General features: G+C 44.8%; 1 protein-coding gene across 1 annotated transcript; it reads left to right on the forward strand.

Annotated features, from left to right (window-relative positions):
• The first annotated feature begins 439 nt into the window (after positions 1-439).
• On the forward strand, positions 440-27,864 carry LOC115115853 (uncharacterized). Its single transcript, XM_065002183.1, has 6 exons — positions 440-550; positions 1,233-4,637; positions 5,474-7,635; positions 13,911-13,962; positions 23,569-24,381; positions 24,625-27,864. Exons 2-6 carry the CDS (start codon positions 3,990-3,992, stop codon positions 27,304-27,306), a joined length of 6,357 nt encoding a protein of 2,118 aa, XP_064858255.1. The 5' UTR covers positions 440-550; positions 1,233-3,989; the 3' UTR covers positions 27,307-27,864.
• Positions 27,865-27,867: the final 3 nt, after the last annotated feature.

Genomic DNA, 27,867 nt, shown 5'->3' on the forward strand with positions numbered 1-27,867 from the left:
TGAAAACTAGTTTCGTTTGGACAAATCCCGAGTAAATACACCCAATGTATTAATGTATAGATTATTTCATAAAACTACTTTCACGTTTGCTTTCATCGCCCCATTTGGCAAATTACTCAATCATAAACAATACAACTAGTGAAAATCACCAGTAAACTCACTGAACACTCCTTTCTCTCTGTGCTGTGTAGAATTGCTTGCTGTTTGGGATTTTAGGCTGGGTTTCTGTACAGCACTTTGAGATATCAGCTGATGTAAGAAGGGCTCCATACATTTGATTTGACATAGGCACGTGGGATTGTTCGTGTACTGAGTAATTGTTCTTCGAATTTAGCTATGACGCAATATAGTGTATCTATGTCCCCAATGAGCGTAGTTGTATTGCTGTTCTCGAGACTCTCTGCCCTCCGCCTTCTGCTCTCAGGTCCTTCATGCTCGCCCCGCCCCTTTGTTTTGTTCTCATCTGGAACGTGAACAGGCCGCTTGCGTTTGAACAGGTAGCTAGAAGACGACTGAAAACGAAGAAAGGATTATGTTTACAATCCAACCGGTGAGTAAATCATTAAGGTATCTACTAACGGCCAGAAGGGGGTCGTCCAAAAATGTGTAATTAGCAAGTTGTTAGGTTTACATAACCGCTAATTTAGCTGGATAGCTAGCTTCTCTTCAGACTAGCTGTTTTTTTTTTAGCTTAGTAGCTAGCTAGCTAATTGCTCTTGTAAACAAGGTTTTAAGCTGTAGTCAAACTGAGTCGATATTCGAATAAAATTATTGTTTTCTGACTCGTAGTTACAGGCATATCGATTGTAGCTATATGAAATCATCAACGAGTTACCGTTGTATTTTCTGTCTATTAGCCATGTTAGCTAAGGTTAGCTGCTTCTTCTTTAGGATTTGGTTGGCGAATCGCATCCAACTTTTAGGGGCGCACGGCGCCACCTACTGTACTGGTGTGTGAGGCCATTCGGCCTACGTACGTTAATTGATATGGTAATACAAAATTAGGGAAAAGGAAAATTGCCCTGCCAACTATTAGCCATCTATAATAATTTAAAAAACACCACCCCAATCCACTATTTAACCCTCTTCTAACTCTACTCCAGACCAATGGTCTGAGAGCACTGAACACTACCACTCAACTTGTAATTTGTAAGTCGCTCTGGATAAGAGCGTCTGCTAAATGACTTAAATGTAAATGTAACACTCTCTGTTTTCCCCACGCTCTCCACCAGGTCTGAGAGAACAGAACACTACCACTCAACTCTCTCTGTTTCCCCCACGCTCTCCACCAGGTCTGAGAGAACAGAACACTACAACTCTCTGTTTCTCCACACTCTCCACCAGGTCTGCGTCACACCAAACGGCGGGTGTTATTTACATTTACATTTAAGTCATTTAGCGTTATAAACACTGGGAAACTTCAACTGATCCTCCTCAACACTTAATGCCAGCCCATGTATCACTCCTTTGAAAGATACCCTGCTCCACCAAAGCAAATCGCATGTCCCTAATGGCGTGATCTGAAGCGCCCGCTCCCCCTGGACTGAAGAAACACAGTAAATAATCACTTATCCTAGTTACTCTCAGCACCTCTTCTCCACCCAACCTGACAGCACATATGGATCTGCCCCACCCCACCCCAAAAAATGCAAGGATCCATTTTTCTCCACAAATCTCACTCCCACTGGGCCAGAATCATCCCTTTTCATCTTCTTGACGAGGCCCGAACTCGCCGGTCCTCGCCACAGGATAGCTTGTCGTAGCTGTTGGATCCTTCCAAATAAAAACTAGTATATGGGTCGCTGCAGCCCAATATGGTGACCGGAGTATGGGGGAGTGGGTGTGTCGGAAGGAGTGGGCGTGTCGGAAGGAGTGAAGCAACAGTACAATCAAAAATAAACAATCGTCAGTTTTATAACTGAAAATGTGTAATTATTTGTGTAAAACTAACAATGAAATACGACTGCCTCATCCTCTGGCTTCAGAACAGAAGTCCAATTTCTCGCGGTATCTCAATGTACGGTCGCTGCCTTTTAAGAAACCGAAGGGGAAGAAAGGGGAGCGATTTCCACCCACCCCTTTCCACACACCCACCCTTTTCTACACGCCCACTCATTATACACGCCCACTACTTTCCTTTTGACACGCCCACTCATTATACACGCCCACTACTTTCCTTTTGACACGCCCACTCATTATACACGCCCACTACTTTCCTTTTGACACGCCCACTCATTATACACGCCCACTACTTTCCTTTTGACACGCCCACTCATTATACACGCCCACTACTTTCCTTTCGACACGCCCACTACTTTCCTTTTCGACAGGCCCACTACTTTCCTTTTCGACACGCCCACTCATTATACACGCCCACTACTTTCCTTTTCGACACGCCCACTCATTATACACGCCCACTACTTTCCTTTTCGACAGGCCCACTACTTTCCTTTCAACACACCCACTCATTATACACACCCACTACTTTCCTTTCAACACACCCACTCATTATACACACCCACTACTTTCCTTTCGACACGCCCACTCATTATACACACCCACTACTTTCCTTTCGACACGCCCACTACTTTCCTTTTCGACACACCCACTACTTTCCTTTCGACACGCCCACTCATTATACACGCCCACTACTTTCCTTTCGACACGCCCACTCATTATACACACCCACTACTTTCCTTTCGACACGCCCACTCATTATACACGCCCACTACTTTCCTTTAAACTGATGGGCGAGTCACGACATACAGTACCAGTCAACAGTTTGGACACCTACTCATTCCAGGGTTTTTCTTTATTTTACTTTTTTCTACATTGTAGAATAATAGTGACGACATCAAAACTATGAAGTAACACATATGGGATCATGTAGTAACCATAAAGTGTTAAACAAATCTAAATATATTTTATATTTGAGATTCTTCAAAGTAGCCTTAACATTCTCTCAACCAGCTTCATGAGGAATGCTTTTCCAACAGTCTTAAAGAAGTTGCCCCATATGCTGAGCACTTGTTGGCTGCTTTTCCTTCACTCTGCGGTCCAACTCATCCCAAACCATCTCAATTGGGTTGAGGTCAGGTGGTTGGTGGTTGAGGTCAGGTGATTGTTTGTAAACAAAATAAATGTAAACAAACACTGTATAGTCTCAAAATATAGTTACAACTGTGTAATTTAGATTTCATGGATGGTCAGTCCTTGCATCTATAGCTCTGTCAATGAATTTGAGAGTGGTTAGATTTCTCCTGCCCCATCCCACCGCTTTTTATCAAAACAGGGTCGGGGATGACGCTTTGTTATTATTTTAACTGCTGATCGGTGCTTTAAGTAAAAAAATGTAAGATTGACAATCTAATGTAGAAAATGTTTTGATTTGACAGACTCCGCAAAACTGAGTGCCGCTACACATCTACATAGATGGTCAAAACTGTTGTTTCTTTTCTCTCACCATGTTCTCCTGTTTCCACAGGGGACCTCACAAGGAGATTCCACAGGGGACCTCACAAGGAGATTCCACAGGTGACCTCACAAGGAGATTCCACAGGGGACCTCACAAGGAGATTCCACAGGGGACCTCACAAGGAGATTCCACAGGGGACCTCACAAGGAGATTCCACAGGGGACCTCACAAGGAGATTCCACAGGGGACCTCACAAGGAGATTCCACAGGGACCTCACAAGGAGATTCCACTGCTCTGGTGACAGGAAGAAGATCTGGTGTTATGACAACTCCAGATATGAGTTCTCTATTTTTTACTTAACCAACAATGCAGTTTTAAGAACAATGATTGTCAAGGGCTTGTAAGTAAGCATTTCACTGTAAGGTCTCAACACATGTTGTATTTGGCGCATGTGAAAAATTAACATTTGATTTGACACAAGAGAGAGACACCTCACACTTGTTGCAGCTCCATTCAATAACCAGTTGTTATTGCTCCTTTTACCAAGAAACATTCAAACTCTGCAGGGACAAAATGAATCAAGAGGAGGGAGTGTTGATGGATGAAATTGAAAAGAGTTTATGGAATTTGACTGAGGACAATTTACGTTACCTGTGTGAACATCATGGACATGATGCATCCGAAGTTAAAGGAATCGATCACCGTTCGTTGCGGCGTAAAATCATGGAGGAAATGTGGGACAATACGGATTCAATGAAATCAGAGGAGCAGGGAACGTCTTGGTTACTTCAACTGAAAGAGGACATCAGGAGGATGCTGGAGGATGCTAGCAGTGCACCCTCGAGTCCCCTCCAGGCTGAGGATGCTAGCAGTGCACCCTCGAGTCCCCTCCAGGCTGAGGATGCTAGCAGTGCACCCTCGAGTCCCCTCCAGGCTGAGGATGCTAGCAGTGCACCCTCGAGTCCCCTCCAGGCTGAGGATGCTAGCAGTGCACCCTCGAGTCCCCTCCAGGCTATGGATGCTGTAGACTGTGATGAAGAGTGGAGCGGAGAGGGAGTGGCTGGGTTACCTAGCGACGGGTTGGAGGCGGAGTCCATGAGTCCCACACAATCCAACGACGCTGCAGACTGCGACGTGGAGGACAAGGATTGGTTACCTAGCAACAGACTGGAGGCGGAGTTTTCTCCAGAAAGGCACACACTAGAGCAAAGAGTGAGAGGCGTGAGTATTTATTATCCCAGTCGGAAAGGGAGTATTTATTATTCCAGTCCGAAAGGGAGTATTTAATGTCCCAGTCGGAAAGGGAGTATTTATTATCCCAGTTCGGAAAGGGAGTATTTATTAATTATTCCAGTCGGAAAGGGAGTATTTATTAATTATTCCAGTCGGAAAGGGAGTATTTATTAATTATTCCAGTCGGAAAGGGAGTATTTATTATCCCAGTCGGAAAGGGAGTATTTATTAATTATTCCAGTCGGAAAGGGAGTATTTATTCATTATTCCAGTCGGAAAGGGAGTATTTATTAATTATTCCAGTCGGAAAGGGAGTATTTATTTTCCCGTCGGAAAGGGAGTATTTATGATCCCAGTAAGAAAGGGAGTATTTATTGTCCCAGTAAGAAAGGGAGTATTTATTGTCCCAGTAAGAAAGGGAGTATTTATTATCCCAGTCGGAAAGGGAGTATTTATTATCCCAGTCGGAAAGGGAGTATTTATTGTCCCAGTGGGAAAGGGAGTATTTATTGTCCCAGTGGGAAAGGGAGTATTTATTATCCCAGTAAGAAAGGGAGTATTTATTATCCCAGTAAGAAAGGGAGTATTTATTATCCCAGTCGGAAAGGGAGTATTTATTGTCCCAGTCAAAGTGTTTCTCAACAGTCCTTCATTGATTCCTCAACTTCCTTTTATAAAAGACATTGGAGGAGAATATCTGAGGTTCCTCCTCTTGACCTTATGTAATCGGGGATGAGGGGAATTTAAAAACTTCAAAATTAATTGACAGGCAGAGGAGCATTTCCCACCCTGATTAATTCCGTCTCTATTTTTGTAATTTACAGGACACGTCTCTCCCGCCCCCCTCCACTCTCCTGAAGACCCTGTGTCGTGCCACTCCGGGTACCGCCTTAATTTGGGGTCTGAAGAGGGTGTCTGTGCAGCTGATGGACTGCAGGAAAACACCAGGGCAGAAAACACACAAGAAAACCCACTCCTGTCCTCAAGGCGGGAAGAGTTTTGCCACAAAAGATATTCTGGAGCGACATCTGCTAACTCACACTGGAGAGAAACAGAAAAATATATGCGCTGAATGTGGAAAAGTATTCAGTACATTTTCCAGCCTTACCAGGCATCTGAAAACTCATACTGGAGAGAAATGTCATGTTTCTGAAACCACATGCTCTGAATGCGGAAAGACATTCAGTACACATTCCAGTCTTAGGAGACATCTGCTAACTCACACTGGAGAGAAACCGTACGTTTGTCCTCGTGGGAAGAATTTCAATGATCCAGGCAACTTAAAGAAACACATCTTTAGAACTCACTCAGGAGAACATTTTGAAGAGGAACCTTCCGAAAACAATGTTGGTTCCTCAGAACATGATGGGGCCGTGAAGAAACAAGTCCTTCATCCATGTGCTCACTGTGGTAAGAAGTTGTCAACCAAGACAAGACTAAAGATTCACCTGAAGACCCACACTGGAGAGAAACCTCACGTCTGCCCCGACTGCGGGAAGAGCTTTGCTTTCCGTCCCTCCTTGACCAAACATCAGAAACTTTGTCATTCAGAGCACGGAGGAGTGAAACGGCACGAATGTTCAGTGTGTGGGAAAGTCTTTAATCAACCAGGAGCCTTGAGGTCCCATCAAAGAACCCACACTGGAGAGAAACCCCACCTCTGCTCCGACTGTGGGAAGCGTTTCTGTTTTCGTTCGTCTCTGAGAAGACATCAGGTACTCCACGCAGGAGACAGTGCGAAGCCCCACGTGTGCTCTGTCTGTGGCAAAGGCTTCAGAGATTCTGGATACTTAAAAAAACATCAATCCATTCATTCAGGAGAGAAACCTCACCTCTGCTCCAATTGCGGAAAAACTTTCACGTCCTTCCTTAGCTTAACAAATCATTCCAAATCACATCGTCTAGATGGAAACCAATTCCAATGCCCTGAATGTAAGCGCCATTTCCCAACAAAGGAAAGGCTGACAAGCCACCGGAGGACGCATACTGGTGAAAAACCGTTCTGCTGCTCCCAATGCCACAAGCGCTTCTCTCATTCAAATAGTTATCAAAGGCACCTTCGTATGCACTCCGGTGAAAAACCCTTTGTGTGTCCTCTCTGTGGGAAGCGATTTAATGACTCTTCGAACCTTAGAACACATGTTAGAAGACATAAAGGAGAAAAGGTAGGAAAGACACAGGTCTCTGAGCCATGCCCTCACTGTGGGAAGAGGCTGGCTTCTAAGGCAGGGTTAGAGACCCACCTGCGGATCCACACTGGAGAGAAACCTCACCTCTGTGCCATCTGCGGCAAGCGATTTACCTTCCTCTCCGCCTTGAGAAGACATCAGAAAACGCAGCACAGAGAGCAAGTAGCGAAGCCGCACGTCTGTTCTGTCTGTGGGAAAGGCTTCGTGGAGTCTGGAGCGCTGAAGAAACATGTGGTGACCCACGAGGAGAAACAGCACCTTTGCTCCGATTGCGGGAAGAGTTTTAGGGTGCTTCAGGCCTTGTCGATTCATCAGAGAACCAAGCATCAGAAAACAAATGAGCAAGTAAGAGAAAACAATTCATACCTCTGTCTTACTTGCGGCCAGGAATTCAATTCGAAGCATAGATTGGTAATCCACGAGAGAAAGCACACAGGAGAGAAACCTTACCAATGCTCTCTGTGTGGCAGGTGCTTCGCTGATAAGACTAACATGAGACGTCACCAGACAGTGCACACAGGAGAGAAACCATTCCAATGCTCCGTCTGTGACATGAAGTTCTCTCAAGTCGCCTCTTTAATACGGCACCGGCTAATACACTCGGGTCACAAACCGCACCACTGCACTTACTGTGACAAGAGTTTCTCTCAGTCGAACACGCTGAAAACGCACATACTAACCCACACCGGAGAGAAACCGTACCAGTGCCCCGACTGTGGGAAGGGTTTCACTGAAAAGAAAGCCATTAAGAAACACCAACACGACACACACGGGACAGGAGCACACAGCAACACACTGCTTTCTCATAGAGATTGAGTTAAGACCAGAGCCCTCGGGCAAAGCCCTACCGATGTCCTGACTGAAGAAAATGTTTCTCGGAGAAAAGAGCTCTTGTGAAAAACCAGAAGGCACACCGGAGCGACAGCGACCCTTATTGTTTCATTTTGATCTAAAGGTTTGAGAATGTTTTAAAATAAACATGTGCTTTTTAAAATAACGTTGTTTTTTTTCTCCACTTGGCCCCAATTGTGAGTCTGGTTTGGATACAGTCATGAATTTGAGCTCAGAACATTTTCTGGTCTTGAATGGTGATGTTTATTTTCGTATGTTTAGCTGTATAGATTAATCCTCTGGAAGCTAAAGTGGTTTTATTTCTGTATGTTTGGCTGTATAGATTAATCCTCTGGAAGCTAAAGTGGTTTTATTTCTGTATGTTTGGCTGTATAGATTAATCCTCTGGAAGCTAAAGTGGTTTTATTTCTGTATGTTTGGCTGTATAGATTAATCCTCTGGAAGCTAAAGTGGTTTTATTTCTGTATGTTTGGCTGTATAGATTAATCCTCTGGAAGCTAAAGTGGTTTTATTTTTGTATGGATAGAAACATGGATTTATATATTGATATTTCAATAATACTATTGCATTCATTTGCAAACCGTATCCTCAATGAGGATATCTTCATTCGTTCTCTCATCTCTCACCTCTTTAAATGTCATAGGAAAGCATCCAACAGGAAGATGTGGTTACTGACAGGAAACAGAGACAATGGAGCATGTTCTGATACAGTGTGGTCAGTAGGAGAGAGACTGATACAGTGTGGTCAGTAGGAGAGAGACTGATACAGTGTGGTCAGTAGGAGAGAGAAGGAGAGAGACTGATACAGTGTGGTCAGTAGGAGAGAGAAGGAGAGAGACTGACACAGTGTGTGGTCAGTAGGAGAGAGACTGATACAGTGTGGTCAGAAGGAGAGGGACTGATACAGTGTGGTCAGTAGGAGAGAGACTGATACAGTGTGGTCAGTAGGAGAGAGACTGATACAGTGTGGTCAGTAGGAGAGAGACTGATACAGTGTGGTCAGTAGGAGAGAGAAGGAGAGAGACTGATACAGTGTGGTCAGTAGGAGAGAGACTGATACAGTGTGGTCAGTAGGAGAGAGAAGGAGAGAGACTGATACAGTGTGGTCAGTAGGAGAGAGACTGATACAGTGTGGTCAGTAGGAGGGAGAAGGAGAGAGACTGATACAGTGTGGTCAGTAGGAGAGAGACTGATACAGTGTGGTCAGTAGGAGAGGGAAGGAGAGAGACTGATACAGTGTGGTCAGAAGGAGAGGGAAGGAGAGTGTGACGACCCTCCCACTCTGTCTGCCGTATTCTCTCTGTTATTTCCTTATTAGGATGCTGGTGGGCGGAGTTGGGAGGGTCGTCAGCTACATGGGAAACACCTGGGCCCGGTGTCTCCCAGGATAAATACACCACTTTATCATTCATGGAGGAGACTCTCTCCATGCAGACACCCTTTGTAGATTGTGTTGTGGTTCTTGGTGGCCGTTTGTTTGTTTGTTTGCTTTGGCACCTTTCATCACCTTGCATTATCACATTCATGCATGCAAAACACTCACTTACACTACTGATTACTGATTACACACACCATTGTATATTATACTTAGTTGCTTTAGGTAATAAATACATATTTTGCTACTCCTTATCTCCACGTTGTCTCCCTTTGTTACGGGCTTTGAGCCGGTTCGTGACAAGAGAGACTGATACAGTGTGGTCAGTAGGAGAGAGACTGATACAGTGTGGTCAGTAGGAGAGAGACTGATAGTGTGGTCAGTAGGAGAGACTGATACAGTGTGGTCAGAAGGAGAGGGAAGGAGAGAGACTGATACAGTGTGGTCAGTAGGAGAGAGACTGATACAGTGTGGTCAATAGGAGAGAGACTGACACACTGTGGTCAGTAGGAGAGAGACTGATACACTGTGGTCAGTAGGAGAGAGACTGATAGTGTGGTCAGTAGTAGAGAGACGGATACACTGTGGTCAGTAGGAGAGAGACTGATACACTGTGGTCAGTAGGAGAGAGACTGATAGTGTGGTCAGAAGGAGAGAGACTGATGCAGTGTGGTCAGTAGGAGAGACTGATAGTGTGGTCAGTAGGAGAGAGACTGATAGTGTGGTCAGTACGAGAGAGACTGATACAGTGTGGTCAGTAGGAGAGAGACTGATAGTGTGGTCAGTAGGAGAGAGACTGATAGTGTGGTCAGTAGGAGAGAGACTGATACAGTGTGGTCAGTAGGAGAGAGACTGATAGTGTGGTCAGTAGGAGAGAGACTGATAGTGTGGTCAGTAGGAGAGAGCCTGATAGTGTGGTCAGTAGGAGAGAGACTGATAGTGTGGTCAGTAGGAGAGAGACTGATAGTGTGGTCAGTAGGAGAGAGACTGATAGTGTGGTCAGTAGGAGAGAGACTGCTACAGTGTGGTCAGTAGGAGAGAGACTGCTACAGTGTGGTCAATAGGAGAGAGACTGATACAGTGTGGTCAGTAGGAGAGAGACTGATGCAGTGTGGCCAGTAGGAGAGAGACTGATACGGTGTGGTCAGTAGGAGAGAGACTGATACAGTGTGGTCAGTAGGAGAGAGACTGATACAGTGTGGTCAGTAGGAGAGAGACTGATACAGTGTGGTCAGTAGGAGAGAGGAGAGAGACTGCTACAGTGTGGTCAGTAGGAGAGAGACTGATACAGTGTGGTCAGTAGGAGAGAGACTGATACAGTGTGGTCAGTAGGAGAGAGACTGATGCAGTGTGGCCAGTAGGAGAGAGACTGATACGGTGTGGTCAGTAGGAGAGAGACTGATACAGTGTGGTCAGTAGGAGAGAGGAGAGAGACTGATGCAGTGTGGTCAGTAGGAGAGAGGAGAGAGACTGATACAGTGTGGTCAGTAGGAGAGAGACTGATACAGCGTGGTCAGTAGGAGAGAGACTGATAGTGTGGTCAGTAGGAGAGAGACTGATACAGTGTGGTCAGTAGGAGAGAGACTGATAGTGTGGTCAGTAGGAGAGACTGATACAGTGTGGTCAGAAGGAGAGGGAAGGAGAGAGACTGATACAGTGTGGTCAATAGGAGAGAGACTGATACACTGTGGTCAGTCTGAGAGAGACTGATACACTGTGGTCAGTAGGAGAGACTGATAGTGTGGTCAGTAGGAGAGACTGATAGTGTGGTCAGTAGTAGAGAGACGGATACACTGTGGTCAGTAGGAGAGAGACTGATACACTGTGGTCAGTAGGAGAGAGACTGATAGTGTGGTCAGTAGAGAGAGACTGATACAGTGTGGTCAGTGTGGGAGAGAGACTGATACAGTGTGGTCAGTAGGAGAGAGACTGATACAGTGTGGTCAGTAGGAGAGAGACTGATAGTGTGGTCAGTAGGAGAGAGACTGATACAGTGTGGTCAGTAGGAGAGAGACTGATACAGTGTGGTCAGTAGGAGAGAGACTGATACAGTGTGGTCAGTAGGAGAGAGACTGATACAGTGTGGTCAGTAGGAGAGAGACTGATACAGTGTGGTCAGTAGGAGAGAGACTGATGCAGTGTGGCCAGTAGGAGAGAGACTGATACAGTGTGGTCAGTAGGAGAGAGACTGATACAGTGTGGTCAGTAGGAGAGAGACTGATACAGTGTGGTCAGTAGGAGAGAGACTGATACAGTGTGGTCAGTAGGAGAGAGACTGATACAGTGTGGTCAGTAGGAGAGAGACTGATACAGTGTGGTCAGTAGGAGGACTTATACAGTGTGGTCAGTAGGAGAGAGACTGATACAGTGTGGTCAGTAGGGAGAGGAGAGAGACTGATACTGATACAGTGTGGTCAGTAGGAGAGAGACTGATACAGTGTGGTCAGTAGGAGATACAGTGTGGAGAGAGACTGATACAGTGTGGTCAGTAGAGAGAGATACAGTGTGGAGAGACTGATACAGTGTGGTCAGTAGGAGAGAGACTGATACAGTGTGGTCAGTAGGAGAGAGACTGATACAGTGTGGTCAGTAGGAGAGAGACTGATACAGTGTGGTCAGTAGGAGAGAGACTGATACAGTGTGGTCAGTAGGAGAGAGACTGATACAGTGTGGTCAGTAGGAGAGAGACTGATACAGTGTGGTCAGTAGGAGAGAGACTGATACAGTGTGGTCAGTAGGAGAGAGACTGATACAGGAGAGAGACTGATACATGCAGTGTGGTACAGTGTGGAGAGGAGAGAGACTGATACAGTGTGGTCAGTAGGAGAGAGACTGATACAGTGTGGTCAGTAGGAGAGAGACTGATACAGTGTGGTCAGTAGGAGAGAGACTGATACAGTGTGGTCAGTAGGAGAGGGAAGGAGAGAGACTGATACAGTGTGGTCAGTAGGAGAGAGACTGATACAGTGTGGTCAGTAGGAGAGAGACTGATACAGTGTGGTCAGTAGGAGAGAGACTGATACAGTGTGGTCAGTAGGAGAGAGACTGATACAGTGTGGTCAGTAGGAGAGACTGATACAGTGTGGTCAGTAGGAGAGAGACTGATACAGTGTGGTCAGTAGGAGAGAGACTGATACAGTGTGGTCAGTAGGAGAGACTGATACAGTGTGGTCAGTAGGAGAGACTTATACAGTGTGGTCAGTAGGAGAGACTGATACAGTGTGGTCAGTAGGAGAGAGACTGATACAGTGTGGTCAGTAGGGAGAGAGACTGATACAGTGTGGTCAGTAAGAGAGACTGATCAGTAGGAAAAACAGTGTGGTCAGATGGGGAGTTGACTGATACAGTGTGGTCATGAGAGAGACTGATACAGTGTGGTCAGTAGGAGAGAGACTGATACAGTGTGGGTAGGAGAGACTGAACAGTGTGGTCATGGAAGACTGTACAGTGTGGTCAGTAGGGAGAGACTGATACAGTGTGGTGTAGGGATTTGGAGGAGAGAGACTGATACAGTGTGGTCACAGGAGAAAGAGGAGAGAGACTGATGGAAGTGTGGTCAGTAGGAGAAGTTAAAAACTGATACAGTGTGGTCAGTAGGAGAGAGTAGGAGAGAGACTGATACAGTGTGGTCAGTAGGAGAGAGACTGATAACAGTGTGGTCAGTAGGAGAGAGTTAGGAGAGAGACTGATAACAGTGTGGTCAGTAGGAAAATGACTGATACAGTGTGGTCAGTAGGAGAAACTGATACAGTGTGGTCAGTTGCTAGATGTTTGATACAGTGTGGTCAGTAATCAAATCTCCCAGATAACATTCCTTAATAATAAATCAAATAAATGGGGTGCCCCAGAGCGAGACATTTCACTGCCTAATATCTTCTAAGGGAAAGCGGGAGGGGACAATAAGCGACCAGAGCTTCAGCCAATGCAGTGAACTCAACGAGAAGGATCGCCCACTTACACTGACAGGAACCTTGAATATTTTTATAATGGTAAGGCCTGAATCTTATTTATCCACAATCTTTGAATAACATTACATATCTATAACATATTGATATGTCACCTTATATACATCTACTATTGTAACTCTCAAAGTAGTTGAAACTGGCATCCCCCCCACCTTGTGTATTCTACTATTGTTTACAGTAAGTTGATACAGTCCCCCTCCCCCCACCTTGTGTATTCTACTATTCTAACCTCAACAGTAAGTTGATAATGAGTAAGTAACCTCCCCCACCTTATAAGGTGCATTCTACTATTCTAACTCTCAACAGTAAGTTGATACAGCCCCCATTTGTCAATTCTACATTATTAAAGTGGTAAGTTTGGGTCAGTGTCAATCCCCCAGTTGTGTATTCTACTATTCTAATCTCAACAGTAAGTTGTTTAACAGTCCCCCTCCCCCACCTTGAGTATTCTACTATTTTAACTCTCAACAAAGTTGATACTGTAGTCCCCCCACCTTGTGGATACTATTCTAACTCTCAACAGTAAGTAAGGATACTGATGAACCTTGTGATCTTTATGGCCTTCCTGTAACAGTGGTTGATGTCCTGAGCAGGTAGTCCCCCACCTTGTGATACTCTACTATTCTAACTCTCAACAGTAAGTTGCAGTGAGTTCCTTGTGTATTCTACTATTCTAACTCTCAACAGTAAGTTGGATACTGATGTTTTTATCGTTGTATACATCTACTATTCTAACTCTCATCATTTCCATCAACAGTAAGTTGATACTGAGTCCCCCACGTGATCCCCCAGTCTTGTGTATTCTACTATTCTAACTCTCCAGTGTTGACACTGACCCCCCTGGCACCTTGTGTATTCTAGTATTCTAACTCTCAATCAGCAAAATGATACTGAGTCCCCCCTCCTTGTGTAACTATTCTAACTCTCATACAGTAAGTTGATACTGATCCCCCCCTCCCCCCACCTTGTGTATTCTACTATTCTAATATGCTCAACAGTAAAGTTTACTGGAGAGTCTTGTTTTGTACTCTACTATTCTAACTCTCAGCAGTAATGATATGCAGCCTCCGGATCCTCCCACCTTGCAAAGAGTTAAATATTCTCAACTCTCATGTGTCAGTAAGTTGACACTGAGTCCCCACTCCCCCCACCTGTGTGTATTCTACTAGTGGTTCTCTATTCTACCCCAACTGAGTCCCAGTAAATTTTTATTTATTTATTTTTGAAATTGATGGGCCACCAGTTGCTCATCCCTGTTGTCCATGAAAAGTGGAGTCAATCAGAGTGACCAGATGCAACCTGGACTCATGGGTAGACGTAACATAGTGAATGGAAACAGTCCAATTAGTATGATATGGTGCATATTAATTTGTGGATGTCCGTTATCCATTTTTACGATATGTCAAATTCAAATCTTACGATATGTTGGAATGGAAATTAGTACAATATGTTTTTGCAGATATGGTATACATTTGCAAAATGTATGATACACTACGAATTCCAATTTCTCAACCTGTTAACCTAAGGTTAGGGAATGGTTATTAGCTAACATGCGAAGTTGCTAAAATGCTGAAGTTGTCTGTGATGAAATTCGAACACGCAGCCTTAAGTATCCTGTCTTATGTAACCATACCAAAACGTAACATATCATACTAATTTGAGTGTCCCCGGATTTACGTTCAATATGTTACTTCTAATCTATGCGGCCAGGCTGACAAGTGAGCTGGTTCTGATTCATTGTATTTCTAAAGAACAATAAAATTCCACTAGGACTCGCAACCATCGCAAATTCCAAAGTAACGTGCTTTGAACATCAGAGTAGGTTCCCTGTTAAAGGAGTCATTTCCGGGGTGTCTTTGGCAGTTGAGAATGAATACCTCAAGTAATCTCCGGGGTGTCTATGGCAGTTGAGAATGAATACCTCAAGTCATCTCCGGGGTGGTATGTCTATGAAGCAGTTGAGAATGCATACCTCCCAAGTGAAGCTCCGGGGTGTCTTTGGCATTCATGAATACCTCAAGTCATCTGGTGTCTATGGCAGTTGAGAATTACCTCAAGTCAGCTCATGGGATGTCTTTGACAGTTGAGAATACATTCACCTCAAGTCACTCTGGGAAGTCTATGGCTAGGAGAATATGCATTACCTCAAGTCAGCTCCGGGGTGTCTTTGGCAGTTGAGAATGAATACCTCAATTCATCTCTGTCTATGGCAGTTGAGAATGAATACCTCAAGAAAATAAGCTAAGGTGTGGTTGGTGCCCGTTTCCTGAGATGATTGGTGAAGCGGAGGAAAAGGAAGAAGAAAGTCAATGGTTCTATTGTTTTTTGATAAAGAGCATCTCCCTACATGCGAAGCTAGGTAAGGTATACATTCACCTCCCTACATGTGAAGCTAGGCTAGGTAAGGTATGCATTCACCTCCCTACATGTGAAGCTAGGTAAGGTATGCATTCACCTCCCTACATGTGAAGCTAGGTAAGGTATGCATTCACCTCCCTACATGTGAAGCTAGACTAGGTAAGGTATGCATTCACCTCCCTACATGTGAAGCTAGGCTAGGTAAGGTATGCATTCACCTCCCTACATGTGAAGCTAGGTAAGGTATGCATTCACCTCCCTACATGTGAAGCTAGACTAGGTAAGGTATGCATTCACCTCCCTACATGTGAAGCCAGGTAAGGTATGCATTCACCTCCCTACATGTGAAGCTAGACTAGGTAAGGTATGCATTCACCTCCCTACATGTGAAGCTAGGTAAGGTATGCATTCACCTCCCTACATGTGAAGCTAGGTAAGGTAAGGTATGCATTCACCTCCCTACATGTGAAGCTAGGTAAGGTATGCATTCACCTCCCTACATGTGAAGCTAGGCTAGGTAAGGTATGCATTCACCTCCCTACATGTGAAGCTAGGTAAGGTATGCATTCACCTCCCTACATGTGAAGCTAGGCTAGGTAAGGTATGCATTCACCTCCCTACATGTGAAGCTAGGCTAGGTAAGGTATGCATTCACCTCCCTACATGTGAAGCTAGGCTAGGTAAGGTATGCATTCACCTCCCTACATGTGAAGCTAGGCTAGGTAAGGTATGCATTCACCTCCCTACATGTGAAGCTAGGCTAGGTAAGGTATGCATTCACCTCCCTACATGTGAAGCTAGGCTAGGTAAGGTATGCATTCACCTCCCTACATGTGAAGCTAGGTAAGGTATACATTCACCTCCCTACATGTGAAGCTAGCTATCTTTCTGGTAAGAAGTATGCTGGGGCGTATGCCTCATGACTAACGAGACATGGTGTGATGAAGGAAACATACAGAACTCAAATCCTTCTGTTCACCTGATTTAGAATTCCTCACAATCAAATGTGAAGCCGCATTATCTTCCAAGAGAATTCTCTTCGATTATAATCACCAGTATATATCCATGTGAAGCAGACACATCGATGGCTCTAACGAACTTTATTTAATTGCAAACTGGAAACCATTTATCATGTGCATTCATTGTAGCTGGGGATTTTAACAATGCTAATCTGAAAACAAGACTCCCTAAATTTTATCAGCATATCGGCAACCAGGGGTGGTAAAACCTGGATCATTGTTACTCTGTGAAGCTAGCATATAAGGCCCTGCCCCGCCCCCTTTCGGAAAAGCTGACCATGACTCCATTTTGTTGATCCCTGCCTACAGGCAGAAACTTAAACAAGAGGCTCCCACGCTGAGGTCTGTCCAACGCTGGTCAGACCAAGCTGACTCCACCTCCAAGACTGCTTCCCGTGGACTGGGACATGCGTCAGATGAAAATATTGACCAATACGCTGAAGGTATTCATTAGAACCTCGAAGATGTCGTTCCCTACATGATAAAAACATTCCCAAACCAGAAACCGTGGATTGATGGCAGCAGCGTGAAACTGAAAGCACGAACCACTGCTTTTAATCAGGGCAAGGTGTCTGGTAACATGTGAATATAGGTAAGGTATGCTATTCACCTCCCTACATGTGAAGCTAAGTAAGGACAAAGGAATGCATTCAATGGCTCCCTACATGTGAAGCATGTGGCAGGTAAGGTATGCATTCACCTCCTACATGTGAACCCAGCCCAGGTCACGGATGCATTCACCTCCCTAGGCAGTAAATAACTTTTGCCCGCTTTGAGGACAATACAGTGCTGACACGGGTAAGGTATGCATTCACCTCCTACATGTGAAGCTAGGCTAGGTAAGGCTAGCGCCAGACGGCATTCACCTCCCTACATGCAGACCAGCTGGCCGGTGTGTTTACGGACATATTCAATCAGGCTAGGTAAGGTATGCATTCACCTCCTACATGTCAAGAGGCCACCATTGTTCCTGTTCCCAAGAAAGCTAAGGCTGAGGTAAGGTATGCATTCACCTCCCTCATGTGAAGCTAGGCTAGTCAAGGACCATATCACCTCCACCCTACCTGACACCCTAGAGGTATGCATTCTTACCGCCCAAATATGTGAAGCTAGGCAAGGTCAACCATGCATTCACACTCCCTAACACCTGTGACAAGCTAGGCTAGGTGAGAATGCTGTTCACGACTTCAGCTCGGCATTCAACACCATAGTACCTCCAAGCTCCCTACATGTGAAGCTCGAGCTGGGTAAGGTACCGCATTCAACTGGGTACTGGACTTCCTGACAGGCCACCCCCTAGGTGGTGAGGGTAGGCAACAACATCTCCTCCCCCTCCCAACATGGGGACAAGGGTGCGTTCTGAGCCCTCTCCTGTACTCCCTGTTATGCATTCACCTCCCTCCAACTCAAGCTAGGTCAAGGCGGACGACACAACAGTGGTAGGCTTGATTCACCGGCCTACATGTGGAGGTGAGGGCCCTCGGAGGTGGTGCATTCACACTCCTCAACAAAATGTGAGATGATTGTGGACTTCAGGTACAGGATGCATTCACCCCTATCCACATGTGAAGCAGTAGGGAAGGGTATGCATTCACCTCCATACACATCACAGACAAACTGAATTGGTCCACTACATGTGAAGAAGGCGCAGCAGCGTATGCATTCACCTCCCACATGTGAAGCTAGGCTAGGTAAGGTATGCATTCACAGATCCCTACATGTGAAGCATCCTGGCTAGGTATCAGGTATGCATTCAGGCTCTCCAGAGGGTAGTGAGGTCTGCACAACCATCACATGTGAAGCTAGGTCCAGGACACCTACACCACCCGATGTTACAGGAAGGCCATAAAGATCACCTCAACCTACATGTGTTCACCCCGCTATCATCCAGAAGCTAGGTCAGTACAGGTGCATCAAAGCTGGGACTGAGAAGACTGAAAAACAGCATTCATCTCCTATCATGTGAAGCAGACTAGGTAAGGTATGCATTCACACTGTCATGTGACACTGACCCAACTCCAGCCACTTTAATAATGGGTAGCCACTTTGAATGCTAGGTAGGTATGTTACTTGCATTCACCTCCCTACATGTGAAGCTAGTAAGGTAAGGTATGCATTCCTTATGTAATACATGTATCAAGCTTTAACTAAGGTATGCATTACTCTCTACATGTATATACTGTAGGATACCATCTACTGTATGCTGCTCTGTACCATTCACTCCTACATGTGAAGCTTATGTACATATTCTTTATCCCCTTACACTGTGTATAAGACAGTAGTTTTAGAACGGTTGCATTCACTTGTTGGTTATCACTACATGTGAACTAGGCACAAGCATTTCGCTATGCATTCACCTAACCATGTGTATGTGACAAATAAAATTTGAATTTAGGCTAGGTAAGGTATGCATTCACCTCCCTACATGTGAAGCTAGGCTAGGTAGGTAAGGTATGCATTCACCTCCCTACATGTGAAGCTAGGCTAGGTAAGGTATGCATTCACCTCCCTACATGTGAAGCTCCCTACATGTGGCTAGGTAAGGTATGCATTCACCTCCCTACATGTGAAGCTAGGCTAGGTAAGGTATGCATTCACCTCCCTACATGTGAAGCTAGGCTAGGTAAGGTATACATTCACCTCCCTACATGTGAAGCTAGGCTAGGTAAGGTATACATTCACCTCCCTACATGTGAAGCTAGGCTAGGTAAGGTATACATTCACCTCCCTACATGTGAAGCTAGGCTAGGTAAGGTATCCATTCACCTCCCTACATGTGAAGCTAGGCTAGGTAAGGTATACATTGAGAATGTTTGTTGTCAGTCAAGAGAACCGGGGACGATGTGTGTGGAAAAATGTGTATTTTATGGTGTTCGTTGCCACAGTTATTAATTGTACAGCACAAGAGTCGAAGGAATCGAAGAAACTGGACATATTGTCGCTGCGGCAGAAAAGTTGCTGGGTTTGCAAGAGTTCATAGCTGATGACCTAAAAATGCTACTGGCAGGTAGGTTCCACCCTCCCAGGTTCCTGAGCCTCAGTAGGGATTGGCTTTGCTGTTTTTAACAATAAAATAGGATGTTTTTGTTCAGTTTTTTTGCTGCCGTTGGTAGTCTGTATGGACCCCCCCCCCCCAAATCCCACAATGCTCCTGTTTTGTGAGATCTTTTTGTTTTCATCCCACACAGTAGGTGGTGGCGTACACCTCTGTTTGTTTGCGGACCGCCATAATACCATAGAAGAAGAAAAGCTAGCTACAAGACAACAGCGTTAAAATCGAGCTGGTGAGTAAAGCATCTACCAATAAAGGGGCCATCCACATGATGTATTTGGTAGCTAGGTTTACATAACCATTGACACAAGATGGCGCCAACAGACATGGTCAACCTAGCTCATAGTTGGCTATTTTATTTATTTAACCAGGAAAAGCTATGAGCTTCTAACTTTGCAATATTTTTATTTTTGTGTGTTATTTGTAACATTTATTTGCTCAGAACATTTTTTTGTATTATTATCTACAGCCGAAAATAACTTTTGGATATTAGATGAGCATGAATTTGACTTCTTGACCTGGATTCTTTATTTTAACTTTCTGAGACAGGTAATTATTTTCATCCCGGGAGCTACACTAAAACACTGACGCCGGAGAAGAAGGAGCCCTAGTCAGACACAGGTGGCGTGCATACCATCCACCGCTTCAGAGTACATTACTCGTTAACGTTCAGTCCCTGGACAATAAAGTAGACAAGCTCAGGGTGAGGATCTCCTTCCAGAGAGACATCAGGGATTGTAACATACTCTGTTTTACGGGATAGTGTCTCTCTCTGGATATATTGTCTCCCGTCCATTCAGCCTTACGAGGGTTCTCCGTCCATCGCGCCGACAGGAAGAAGGAATTCCCCAGGAAAAATCTAATCACATTTTATTGGTCACATATTCAGCAGATGTTATTGTGGGTGTAGCGAAATGCTTGTGTTCCTAGCTCCAACAGTGTAGTAATATCTAACAGTAATAAACATGAATCTACAAGTAAAAGATGTATATGTGATGGGATGTACAGATATTATGGACAGTATGTGGAAATAACATTTTTGTATATCTGTAGAATTCGTAGGATAGAATAGTATATGTACAGCAATAGTTGAATAGAACACCGTATGTATATATGAATGAGTGTTCTCTTATTAAAGTGAGGCGGAAGGGTTTGTTTCATGATTAACAACTCATGGCGGCGGCAGGGTGGTTAGAGCGTTGGACTAGTACCTTAAAGGTTGCAAGTTCAAATCCCCGAGCTGACAAGGTACAAATCTGTCGTTCTGCCCCTGAACAGGCAGTTAACCCACTGTTCCTAGGCCGTTATTGAATATAAAAGTTTGTTCTTAAATGACTTGCCTAGTTAAATAAAGGAATTGTTACATGGTGTGATTGTGGTAATGTACAGCAACTGAAGTGCTTCTGTTCTCCTGATCTGAAATACCTCACCGACTTCATGAAAATGGTTTTATTTGGTCATCGTCACTGCCGTGTTTATCCCCTCCCCGAGCCGACGCCGCAACGACTTTCAACGAACGACACTGGACTATTTGCAAACTGGAAAGCGCGTATCCTGAGGCCGCGTTCATTGTTGCTAGGGACCCTTTAACAGGCAGCTCAAACCTGTAGTTGAGATCATTTGAACAGCACATTTTTTATGAAATGAAACATATGCATTTTGTTTGGCATATTTTATCATCTCAAACAAACAATGCTATTTATCATCTCAAACAAACAATGCTATTTATCAGACTCACATTTTATCATCTCAAACAAACAATGCTATTTATCATCTCAAACAAACAATGCTATTTATCAGACTCACATTTTATCATCTCAAACAAACAATGCTATTTATCAGTCTCACATATTTTTAAAACACCCCATTCAAAGGTGGTTGAAAACCAGGAAGTGAACGTGAGCAAAACCAAACCTCATTTACCACAAATGGTTTTGTACTAATTGTGTGTATATATATAAAAAAAGGGAAATTACAAGGTTGTAATGTCATTTAAGGATGATTAAATTAAAATTGTAAAACAACATATTAGTAAAGAACTCTTTAAAAATATGCTCTACCAGGTGGTTGAGTTGCCCATTAAAGGAATGCTATTAAGTCAAAACTTGTGATAATGGGACAACAGAGAAATATTGTTACGGGATATGTTTGTCTGTGCAAGTACAACAATCCTTTCAAATCCAAATATTTACAGTCTCCCTGTTATCTTCAGTATGTTTCACAATATCATTCAGTACATGTAATATTACTGGAATTATAAGCATATACACTGCATTCGGAAAGTATTCAGACCCCTTAATTTTCTCCACATTTTGTTACATTTACAGGCTAATTATAAAATTGATAAAATGAATTGTTTTCCTTATCAATCTACACACAATACTCCATATTGACAAAGCAAAAACAGAAATACAGTATTTACATACTTATTAAGACCCTTTGTTATGAGACTCTAAATTGAGCTCGGGTGCATCCTGTTTCCATTGCTCATCCTTCAGATGTATCTACAACTTGATTGGAGTCCACCTGTGGTCACAAGGTGGATTGGGGAAGGGAACCAAAAAATGTCTGCAGCACTGAAGGTCCTCAAGAACACAGTGGCCTCCATCATTAAAAAAAATAAAGTTTGGAACCACCGAAACTCTTCCTAAAGCTGGCCGTCCAGCCAAACTGAGCAATTGGGGGAGATGGGAGTTGGTCAGGGAGTACCTGATGGTCACTCTGACAGAGCTCCAGAGTTCCTCTGTGGAAGATGGGAGAAACTTCCAGAAGGACAACCATCTCTGCAGCACTCTGCTAAATCAGGCCTTTAAGGTGGAGTGGCCAGACAGAAGCCGGTCCTCAGTAAAAGGCACATGACAGCCAAAAGGCACCTAAAGACAGAGCGTGAGAAACGAGATTCTCTTGTTTGATGAAACCAAGAATGTACTCTTTGGCCTAAATGCCAAGCGTTACGTCTGGAGGAAACCTGGCACCATCCCTACGGTGAGGGGTGGCAGCATCATGCTGTGGGCAAGTTTTTCAGCGGCAGGGACTGGTAGACTAGTCAGGATCGAGGCAAAGTACAGAGAGATCCTTGATGAAAACCTGCTCCAGAGCACTCATGAGCTCAGACTGGGGCGAAGGTTCCCATTCCAACAGGACAACGACCCTAAGCACACAGCCAAGACAACGCAGGAGTGGTCCTAGTACCCCTGGTTGAGAACCACTGCTCTCCTGTCATGTCATGTCCTTTCTCAGCCTCCGTACTTTGTTGTCCCGCCCCTTTGTTTCTTTTCTCCTCGAACGTGAACAGGTCGCGTTTGAAAAGCTAGCTAGCTAATAGTACACTGCTAAATACAGGGAAATATTTTTTCTTAAATCGAGCTGGTAAGTTAAGTATTAGGTATCTACCAACAGTCTTAAAGGTCGTCTAAACGTTGTAATTAGTTGATAGGTTTGCATAACCGTTAGCTTGGCTAGCTACCTGCTCTGTTTAGCTTGGTAGCTCGCTAGCTAATTGCTCCTGCTAACTTATTTGAAGCTGTGCTCAAATTGAGTCGATATAATAATACAGGTATTGTTTTCTGCTGACTGGTAGCTACATGCAGATCGATCGTAGCTGTGCATAATCAATTAGTTACTGTTGTACTTGATGTTCCTCTTTTCTTAGCCTGTTAGCTAGCGGAATAATGCTTCCGGGTTGGATCCTTCAAAATAAAATCCCTCATGGGAACATTGAAATGTCATTAAATCGGTAAATAAATGTGTCACTGATATTGTTCTATTAACTAAAGATACAAATTCATTATACAAAAGGTACATATTTGACACACTTGACAAAAATAGAATCGAAATATACATGTAGATATTGAATGGTACAAACAGTTGTTTCACTCCATATCCTCCTATGTACACAGGTGACCATACAAGATCTGGTGTTATGAGACTCCAGTTCTAGAAGACTTGTGAATAAACACAGCCCTCTTGGCACACACTGATTGAATCGGCGTTGTTTTCACATCATTTTACTTCCATTACTTTGAACCAACATGGAATAGACCTTGAATTGACGTCTGTGCCCAGCGGGAGGAGAGACACATCACGTGACAGCTCCATTCAATACCTAGGTTTATTTATTATTGCTGTTTTGTTTTTTTACCAAGAAACATTCTAACTCGACAGACAATATGAGTCAAAAGAAGGGAACATTGATGGATGAAATCGAAAAGAGTTTATGGAATTTAACTGAGGACAATTTACGCTCCCTTTGTGAACGTTATGGCCAAGATGCATCCGAAGTTAAAGGAATGGATCACCGCTCGTTGCGGCGTAAAATCATGGAGGAAATGTGGGACAATACGGATTCAATGAAATCAGAGGAGCAGGGAACATCTTGGTTAGTTCAACTGAAAGAGGACATCAGGAGGATACAGGAGGAGGGTAGTGGTGCACCCGTGAGTCCCAGCAAAGCCGATGAAGGAGGGGCTGGGTTACCTAGCAACAGGTTGGAGGTGAGTCCCAGCCAATCGGATGAAGATGATCCTGTAGACTGCGATGAAGAATGGAATGGAGAGGGAGGGGCTGGGTTACCTAGCAACAGGTTGGAGGTGGAACCCATGAGTCCCAGCAAAGCCGATGAAGATGATGATCCTGTAGATTGCGATGAAGAATGGAACGGAGAGGGAGGGGCTGGGTTACCTAGCAACAGGTTGGAGGTGGAACCCATGAGTCCCAGCCAATCGGATGATGATAATGACGCTGCAGACTGTGACGCAGGGGACACGGATTGGTTGCCTAGCAATGGGCTGGAGGCAGAGTCCACGAGTCCCAGCCAGTCCGGTGATTGTGATGCTGCAGACTGCGATGAAGAATTGGACAGGGAGGTCAGGGATGGGCTGGAGGTGGAGTTATCTCCAGAGAAGCATACACCAGAGCAGAAGGTGAATATTTATTTTCCCAGTCAGAAAGTGAGTATTTAGTTTGTTTCTCAATGCTTTCATTGATTCCTCAACAACTTATGCAAGGCTTTGGGAGAATATTGGATGCCTTCCTCTTAGACTTTCTCCTTTATTGAGAAGGATGAGGTTGAGTAATCGAGGAATTGAAAGACTTCAAAGTTCATTGACAGGCAGGAGAGGGTTTCCCATCCTGATTAATTAAGTCTATTTTTTTCTGATTTCTAGGACAAGCGTCGCCCACCGAAGACCCTGTGTCGTGCCTCTCCCGGTACCGCCTTAATTTGGGGTCTGAAGAGGGTGTCTGTGCAGCTGGTGGACTGCAGGAAAACACCAGGGCAGAAAACCCACTCCTGTCCTCAGTGTGGGAACAGTCTTGCCACAAAAGATATTCTGGAGCGACATCTGCTAACTCACACTGGAGAGAAACAGAAAAATATATGCGCTGAATGTGGAAAAGTATTCAGTACATTTTCCAGCCTTACCAGGCATCTGAAAACTCATACTGGAGAGAAATGTCATGTTTCTGAAACCACATGCTCTGAATGCGGAAAGACATTCAGTACACATTCCAGTCTTAGGAGACATTTGCTAACTCACACTGGAGAGAAACCGTATGTTTGCCCTCGTTGTAAGAAAGGTTTCAATGATCCAGGAAACTTGAAGAAACACATCAGGAGAGCTCACCCAGGAGAGAAGTTGGGTGTGGAGAGGCTCTACCGTGAACCGTGTCCTCACTGTGGGGAGAAGTTTCCCACAAAGAAGGCTTTGGAGGAGCACCTGGTAACCCACACAGGAGAGAAACCTCACCAGTGCTCTGACTGCGGGAAGGGATTCAAGGAATTGTCTAGTCTTAAGAGGCATCTGAGAACTCATACTGGGGAGAAACCATACATTTGCCCTCGTTGTGGCAAGCCTTTTAATGATCCAGGAAACTTGAAGAAACACATGAAAAGAACTCACTCCGGAGAACATTCCAAAGAGAAACCTTCCGAAAACAATGTTGGTTCTTCAGAACAGGAGGAGACCGTAAAGAAGCCAGTCCTTCATCCATGTGCTCACTGTGGGAAGAAGTTGTCAACCAAGACAAGACTAAAGATTCACCTGAAGACCCACACTGTAGAGAAATCTCACATCTGCCCCGACTGCGGGAAGAGCTTTGCTTTCCGTCCCTCCTTGACCAAACATCAGAAACTTAGTCATTCAGAGCACGGAGGAGTGAAACGGCACGAATGTTCAGTCTGTGGGAAAGTCTTTAATCAACCAGGAGCCTTGAGGTCTCATCAAAGAACCCACACTGGAGAGAAACCTCACCTCTGTGCTGACTGTGGGAAGAGTTTCTCTTTTCAGTCGTCTCTGAAAAGACATCAGGCACTTCACGCAGCAGGTAGTGCGAAGCCCCACATGTGCTCTGTCTGTGGGAAAGGCTTTAGAGATTCTGGATACTTAATAAAACACCAAGCCATCCATTCGGAAGAGAAACCTCACCTCTGTTCTGATTGTGGAAAGACTTTTGCATCCTTATTTACCTTAACGAATCATTCCAAATTGCATCGTTTAAACAGAGACCAATTCCAATGCCCTGAATGCAAGCGCCATTTCCCAACAAAGGAAAGGCTGACAAGCCACCAGAGAACGCATACTGGGGAGAAACCATTTCGCTGCTCCCAATGCCACAAACGCTTCTCTCACTCAAGTAGTTATCAAAGGCACCTTCGTATGCACACTGGGGAGAAACCCTTCATTTGCCCCCTTTGCGGGAAGCAATTTAACGACTCTTCGAATCTTAGAACACATGTTAGAAGACATAAAGGAGAGAAGGTAGGCAAGACACAGGTCTCTGAGCCATGCCCTCAATGTGGGAAGAGGCTGGCTTCTAAGGCAGGGTTAGAGACTCACCTGCGGACCCACACTGGAGAGAAACCTCACCTCTGCGCCGACTGCGGCAAGAGCTTCGGCTTCCACTCAGCTTTGAGAAGACATCAGAAAACGCAGCACGGAGAGCAAGTAGCGAAGCCGCACGTCTGCTCTGTCTGTGGAAAAGGTTTCATGGAATCTGGAGCGCTGAAGAAACATGTGGTGACCCACGAGGAGAAACAGCACCTCTGCCCCGACTGCGGGAAGACCTTCAGGGTGGTTCAGGCCTTGTCAAATCATCAGAGAACCAAGCATCAAAAAACGAACAAGGAAGTAAGAGAGAAGAATCCGTTCCTGTGCCTTACTTGCGGCCAGGAATTCAATTCAAAGCATAGATTGGTAATCCATGAGCGAAAGCACACAGGAGAGAAGCCTTACCAATGCTCCCATTGCGACAAATGCTTCACTGAGAAGTCATACATGAAACGTCACCAGACGGTGCACACGGGAGATAAACCTTTCCAATGCTCCGTCTGCGACATGAAGTTTTCGCATGGTGCATCTTTAATACGGCACCGCCTAATACACTCAGGTGAGAAACCGTACCACTGCACTTACTGCGACAAGAGTTTCTCTCAGTCAAATACGCTGAAAACACACATACTAACGCACACCGGAGAGAAACCGTACCAGTGCCCCGACTGCGGGAAGCGTTTCACTGAAAAGAAAGCCATGAAGAAACACCAGCGCAACACACACGGAACAGAGATACACAGCAACACACACGGGTCAGGGGCACACAACTCTGCTTTCTCTTTGCCTGGTAAAAAACAGAGATTGAGTCAAGACCGGAGCCCTCGAGCAAAGCCGTACCAATGCCCTGACTGTGGCAAGTGTTTCTCAGAGAAAAGAGCTCTTACGAAACACCAGAAGACACACCGGAGAGACAGCGCCCCCTATTGGTCCGGTATACTGCAGCGATGGAGTCAAGACCCGCAACACTCTAATACTGACTCAGACTCTGACCAAGACCAAGACTGGACCTCTTTATAAAGACTCAGACCAAGACTGGAGAGACTCAGACCTCCTTATAAAGACTCAGACCAAGACTGGACCTCTTTATAAAGACTCAGACCAAGACCTCTTTATAAAGACTCAGACCAAGACTGGACCTCTTTATAAAGACTCAGACCAAGACTGGACCTCTTTATAAAGACTCAGACCAAGACTGGACCTCTTTATAAAGACTCAGACCAAGACAGGACCTCTTTTTAAAGACTCAGACCAAGACAGGACCTCTTTTTAAAGACTCAGACCAAGACTGGACCTCTTTTTAAAGACTCAGACCAAGACAGGAGAGACTCAGACCAAGACTGGACCTCTTTTTAAAGACTCAGACCAAGACAGGAGACTCAGATCTCTTTATAAAGACTCAGACAGGGCCTCAGTATTGACCCCCAGTCAGATGAGCCCAGGACCTCGTTTAAACAGGGCAGATAGGATTGTGTTGTCTTGTTTTGGCCAGCAGTTCTTCAGGCTTTTCCCCTTCTTCACACTATGTCAACCTTCAGTATGTGAATTCTGCTTTAATTAAAGCAATTTTGTTTCGTTGCG

The sequence above is a fragment of the Oncorhynchus nerka genome, linkage group LG15, assembly GCF_034236695.1.
Source record: "Oncorhynchus nerka isolate Pitt River linkage group LG15, Oner_Uvic_2.0, whole genome shotgun sequence".
Lineage (NCBI taxonomy): Eukaryota > Metazoa > Chordata > Actinopteri > Salmoniformes > Salmonidae > Oncorhynchus > Oncorhynchus nerka.